Source organism: Eupeodes corollae, chromosome 2 (genome assembly GCF_945859685.1).
Source record: "Eupeodes corollae chromosome 2, idEupCoro1.1, whole genome shotgun sequence".
Taxonomy (NCBI): domain Eukaryota; kingdom Metazoa; phylum Arthropoda; class Insecta; order Diptera; family Syrphidae; genus Eupeodes; species Eupeodes corollae.
Genome location: NC_079148.1, coordinates 110,323,772 through 110,330,739, shown reverse-complemented (window position 1 = coordinate 110,330,739; position 6,968 = coordinate 110,323,772). Strand labels below are relative to the sequence as shown.

The 6,968-nt window shown below is 37.8% G+C and overlaps 1 protein-coding gene across 1 annotated transcript; it reads left to right on the top strand.

Moving 5' to 3' along the window:
- The first annotated feature begins 3,417 nt into the window (after positions 1–3,417).
- LOC129944703 (isoleucine--tRNA ligase, cytoplasmic-like) lies at positions 3,418–6,860 on the top strand. The gene has a single exon (XM_056054333.1). It carries the CDS (start codon positions 3,528–3,530, stop codon positions 6,690–6,692), a length of 3,165 nt encoding a protein of 1,054 aa, XP_055910308.1. The 5' UTR covers positions 3,418–3,527; the 3' UTR covers positions 6,693–6,860.
- Positions 6,861–6,968: the final 108 nt, after the last annotated feature.

Sequence of the window (6,968 nt, the reverse complement as noted above, 5' to 3'; positions counted from 1 at the left end):
GGGTTAAAAGCATTGACCTAAGGAAAACGCATGGTTCGATGCGAGCTGTAAAGAGGTTATTAGGGTCAAGAAGGTAAGTTTCCGTTGTTTTAAAGCCAATCCAACTGAGGAAAACCGAAATAAGTTCAAGCAAGCCAGGAAGACCTGCAACGCCCATATTCGACGGACCAAATTTTTACATGACTAAAAATTACGGCAAAAAATACTGCAATGTCCCAAAGGCAGTCAAAATTTTTGGTCATTTGTAAAAAACATGAGGAATTCCTCCTCTTCCTCGGTTCCTACGCTCGTTATGCATGACACTCCATTTGTTAGCCCCTTAGAGAAAGCAAATCTCTTTGCTAGGCAGTTCGTCGCAAATTCAACGCTGCCAGTGAGTGTTATAACTCCGCCTGTACTTGATCGAGTTAATGATTCTATGGGGCAAATCTTTTTTCGCACTCGTACTGTAGCGAGAGTCCTAAAAGATCTTAACATACATAAATCTGCTGGTCCGGATGGTATCCCCGCTATTGTTCTGAAGAAGTGTTCTTCATCGCTGGTAAAACCACTGCGTAAGCTTTTTCATCTGTCCTACTCCTCAGGTCTCGTTTCGAGCGGATGGAAAACGGCATTTGTCCACATTACCGACCGATTGCACCTACGTCCCTTCTTTCCAAGGTCATGGAAACGCTGATTAATTATCAGCTCAAGAAATATCTTGAAGAACGGAAGCTTCTTAATGACCGACAGTATGGCTTTCGTAGCAATAGGTCCACTGGTGATCTCATGGTTCATCTCACCGAACAGTGGAACAAATCTTTACATAGCTTTGGAGAAAGTAAGATTATTGCACTAGATATTTCAAAAGCATTTGATAGGGTTTGGCATCAGGCTCTCTTATCGAAAATGCGTGCTTTCGGTTTGCACGAATCCCTCCTTCATTGGATTAGTAATTACCTTTCGAATCGTTCAATACAAGTTGTATTGGATGGGTTCAAGTCTGAAAACCACAAAATAAATGCTGGTGTGCCCCAGGGCTCTGTTCTATCTCCAACACTCTTTCTCATTTTTATTAATGATCTCCTGTCTGCAACATCTAATCCAATACATTGTTTCGCTGACGATAGTACTCTTAGCTTTTCATATTCGTTTTCAGTTTCACACCCCTCTTCTTCGGATGTGGAACTGCAACGACAAAATATGATAAGCTCATTAAATTCCGACCTAAACAGCATTGTACAATGGGGAAAAAGAAACCGAGTGGAATTTAATGCTTCGAAAACGCAATGCTGTCTTGTATCGTTAAAGCGAAATATACCCCCGCTGCCATTATCCATAAATGGCACTTGCATCGAGGAAACTGAACATCTCGATATTCTCGGTATGTGTATCACCAACCACCTTTTGTGGAACGATCACATACGCGATGTCGCCAAAAATGCCGCAAGATGTTTGGGTTTTCTAAGGCGATGCAAGAAGTTTTTCTCCCCCTCTGATCTGGCCGTTATTTACAAGTCTTATATACGTCCAAAGCTTGAGTATAACTCCCATATCTGGGCTGGTGCTCCTGCAACTTACTTAAGCCTCTTGAATAGTATTTAGATTGATTGGTGATTTTACCACCATAAGATCATTTACGTCACTTGAACATCGTCGAAATGTTTCTTGTCTCACCCTCTTTTACCGTTATTTTAATGGTTTATGCTCTAGAGAAATAGCCAGCTGCATTCCTCCCCTTAAACAGTTCAACCGTAATGTTCGCGCTTCTAGGAATGCTCATCAATATACCCTCGAGACCAACTTCGGCCGTACTGTCAAGTACAGAAATTTGTTCTTTAGCCATACTATGCGAATGTGGAATGCCGTGCCACACTCTGTCTTTCCCAGCTATTGCAATATTCAGGAATTCAAAACCAATGTGCACGGACATCTCCCTTCAAACCCTATCTCCCTTTCCTAGCGCTCACACTGTGACTACATAATAAGGGTAATATATCCCTTTGAGTGTGCGCTTATTATTAAAAAAAAATGCAGAGTGTGCAGTACCTTCTAATAATGTAGCAGCAATTCCCAAAGATACAAGTGCCAATTCAATTTTCTGTTTCAATCGAATAGTCGCTAAAATCAATGATACAACGAAATTTTTGCCTGTACCACCAGGTGCATCCAAGAAACATAATCCACCTGATGGCTTGCATGATTGTGTCATACACATGTTTTTTGTTGAATATTCAGTTTGGTTATATTCGATTCGTAAATCATTAGAATTGAACTCCTGCTCACTTTGCAATTCCCGATCAAAACAATCATGTATCTCACGATTTGGTGCGGTCATACCCAATTGTGCTAATGCTTTATTTGCAATAGTTAGATATAATCTTCAATTATTAATACAACTTCGTTGTATATTTCCAAGGTATCCAACAAATCGGGATTTTTTTAAGTATTAGTGCAAATTGTTTGTATATGGCAGTATAGCAAGATGTTGATTTTACATCTTTTCAAGATTTTTTTTTAAATTTTATCTACGTACAAACCTTCTCTGGACTTCAACGAATAATTCAAGACCAAAATTAGCCAAATCGGTAAAGGCATTGTTGAGTTATAACATTACAACGAAAAGTGGCACTGATTTTTATATATACAGATTGCTAGATATGTTAACAAATTATGACGATTTTTTATTCGTTGAACTTTTTAGCTTAGCTCTTATTCTCTGGTTCAGTAAACTCGCGGAATAAAGGTGGAATAAGTTTTTTTTTTAAATTCGGCTGGAAATGTTAGTCATAGTCAGCATATTCCAAAATATACATATTTGTATCAAAATGAACAAACTATCTAAGGAGAGCCCCTTATGTGCTTGCAGATTAATATTTGTGTCCTAGCTTTATCTTTTAAATTGTAAACTATAACCATAAAATTAAATTTGAGCTAATGAATAAACAACAATTTGATATAAAAATACCGGGATTTTGTGGTGGGGGATTCTGTGATTCGGGATTTTAGGGTGCAATAGACCAATATCATAAACAACGCATGGTCTGATGTATATAGTTACTGGACTATTAAGCATATTTGATAAAGCCATGAAAGCATTACATTCAAGGCTTTAATTACTACTCTTCTTAGAGTAACACTTATTCTTTGGCACTTTTAATTTGTATGCAGCTTTGCGTTCAAAAAATACAACCTGAAATTTTCCCTTGTGATACACTCGATTTACTAACTTTCACAAAGTCAGTTTTCTGAACAGAATAAAGTAATTGACTTTTGGTAGCATTCTTAACTTGATTGGCATTTTTATTTTGTACACTATTGGCCGCTTGGGGGTAATTTCATAACAAACTGCAACTTGTCAAAATATTGCACAAAAACACAAAACAAACAATTAGATACCACTTGATTTGTTTTTGTTATGATTATGAATGATAAATTGTTTATATTTATAGGTGCATCAATTAAATATTACCATCATCAGTGAATCACATTTAGTCGAGTAAATATTCTTGTGTTATTTTGTTACTTCTAGTGTAATTTTGTAGATTATGAGCATATATTCCAATTATTCTGCTAACAAGCTAGAAAAACAGATCTACAATCCTCTGGAAGAAGAGAAGACAATCTTCGAACTCTGGACAAAACAAAAAGCAAATGAAAAAATACGAGAGATTCGTGGCAAGGAAAACAATGGAATATTTAAGATTTTGAATGGCCCACCTTTCCCAACGGGGTCACCGCACAGTGGTCACATTGTCAATGTCCTTATGAAGGACGTATTCACTAGGTATGCCTATCAAAAGAATCTGAATGTGGTGAGTAGTTTTGGCTGGGACTGTCATGGACTGCCGGTGGAGCATGAAGTCGATAAGAGGCTCGAGATCAAGGACCCTCAAGATCTGTACCGTATTGGAGTGTCGGACTATAATGAAGAGTGTCGGAAATTTGTGCAACGGCACGTATCCGATTGGAAGAATAACTTGGATCAAATAGGTTTAGTGGCGGATTTAACTGCCGCTTATTCAACAATGAGTCGAGAGTCAATGGAAGGCGTGTGGGGAGTGTTTAAGAAACTCTTGGATTTGGGATTGGTCTACAAGGACACAAAGGTAATGCCGTATTCCACCGCCTGTTTCACTCACTTGTCCCACTTCGAAGCAGAACAGAATTGGAAGATGCGACACGAAGTTGCTGCAATAGTTGGTCTTAGAATTGTAGAGTCTGATGTGAGACTCTTAATTTGGACAGATTCTCCTTGGAAGTTGGCAGCAAACTTTGCTGTTTGTGTGAACCCAACTTCGGTGTATGTTAAGATTAAAATGGCTGCAAATGGCCATATATACATTTTATCTCGGAACCGACTACATTCGATTTTTAAAAATTCGAAGGACTTTTCGATAGTAGAAGAAATTGAAGGTAAGCGCATTGCAGACTTGAAATATCACCCCCTATTCGACTATCTGCCAGGAAGCCTTACCGTTCTCAAAGACGAAAGTATTCGCGAAAAAGAAGGTACAGGCATAGTGGCGCTGTGTCCTCATTTCAATGAAAATGAATACAGGATTTGTTTTAAGAACGGCCTGTCGCCCGATGAGGCACTGTGTCCAATAGACAGAGGTGGACGGTTTACTCAAAGGATTATAGAACTGGCTGGACTAACGATTGAAGAAGCAAGTTTGTCAGTTATTCAGAGTCTTCAGAAACGCGGACTGTTGGTGCATTTGGAGAATATTGAACGGAGGAGGCAACACTGTTGGCGATCGGATGTTCCGTTGATAGAAAAAGTAACAACAACTTGGTTCTTGAAGGTGGGAAGCCTTAAGACGAAGCTCAAAGCAAACAACTCCGAAATCAATTGGGTTCCTAGCTTATATAAGGGAATAATGGATAGTCAGTTTGATAAGCTGAAAGATTGGCCAATTGGGCGCCATAGGCATTGGGGAACTCCAATTCCCATATGGTCATCGCCTTCCGGAGATGAAATTGTCTGCGTTGGTAGTGTAGAAGAGTTGATGCAACTGACCAACATCAAAGAGATATCGGACTTGCATAAGGATTGTCTAGACAAGTTGCTTATTCCATCTAAGGTACCTGGAAATCCACCTTTACGTAGAGTTTCAGAAGTATTAGATTGTTGGTTTGAATCTGGTTCAGTGCCAATTCTTCAGCACAAGATAAAGGAGGAAGTGGAGTTAGTGGTTGAGGGAAAAGATCAAATCAATGGGTGGTTTCTGAGTGCTTCAATACTTTCAGCAGCACTTTCTTTACCGGCTCCATCAAAAACTATTGTTGTCCACGAATTTGTTCAGGGGAACGATGGAATGAAGCTCTCCAAAAGAAAACACAATCATAATGACGCGATTAAAATAGCTGAGAAATATGGAGTGGATGCCCTCAGATTGTATTTGCTAACTTTGCCATTAGTTGCAGGAAAACCATTTATGCTTCAGGAGAGCGAGGTTGGAAAATTTCAAAAAAGTTTAATACAACCGCTTTATAAAATGTTGTATGATCTTATGCCTCTTTTAGGAGAACCGGGCCGGGTAACATATGGAGTTATTACTAATCCATTATACTACAAAAATATTTTCGATCAGTGGATCCTCGGACGCACAGAGTCGTTGGTTCAATTCTATGAAAGCGAGCTTAGATCACATCGTTTGCATTTAGTTATTCCGCGTTTAATTGAGTTATTACATCAATTTCATAAATGGTTCATTCCCGCTACAACAATCACTGGCGAAGTAAATGAATTCGTCATTTTCAATGTCATTGTCAAGATATACCTACTATTGGGACCGTTTGCTCCAATCTTTTCCGAGTATATTCACCAAATACTCAAACCATGGAGATTTTCACCACACAAAGGTTTTTCTCACAATTGTCTGCTTACTGAAAAGAGTGATCAACTTATCCAACCCCAATTAGATCTGCAAATTTTGCGATGGCAAACAATTATAGATATGACGCGAGAGGCGCGACAAACGCACGTCATTCCGATCGGATATAGAATAAGTGAGTTGATAGTCGTCCATCCATTGGAAACATACTTGGCTGATATGGAGCAATTAAATGAAACTTTAATCATACTTGTCAATGTCCATCTATTGACGAGGTCCTCAAATCATGCTCAATTTGGAACACATCTTAAGGCAAAAATGAACAAGGATTCTCCATTGCACCAAACTCTGGACCCAACTGAATTGAAAAAGTTCACTATAGCTATTCAGAAACTTAACGACGCAGAAGTGGAAGAGCTTATACGTGTAGGATCCCTAGATGTCCTAGAACGCTGTATTTCTCTAGAGGATGTAAGAATAGAATATGTCTTTGAACATGAATGTGATGCAAAGACCATCATCATATGCAGAGATGATGTTTTCATTGTTGTAAAGATGAATAAAGACTTGGGATATTATGAGGAAGGAACACGTATCGAGTTAATGAGTGTTATTCAAAAGTTTCGCAAAAAGGCTAAAGTATATCCGAGTGAATTTGTAAGCGTTGGTTATTTAACTGAGGACACGTGCGTGGAGAGTGCATTCAAGAAGTTCTGCGAAGAACTAAGAAAAACAACACATTCTGAAATAATGCCAATAGATGACGCTGGTGGTTTCAATGAAGAGGAAATGCGTTATAAAGAAACTGTTAGCATTAAAGGTGTACCTGTTATTTTGTATTTGTTTAAAAAACAAGACAATCACGAAGTCTAATAATAATCTCCTATATAAAACTTGTCTTTTTTATTACTATCTCAAAACTAGTTTTAATCAAACTTAATTGTTATTGTATTTAATATATACATTTAATATCGTTATTTTAAACATGATTAACTATTGTTTACGTATTTCAAAAATAAATACATCTTAAAGTAACTAAAATTAATATTTATTTTGCCAAGAAGAGATTGAATTGCTTAAGCGATTGTAGTTGGAATAATTTTCTAAACAAAACATTTAAATTTAAATTCTATAATATATATGTGTGAC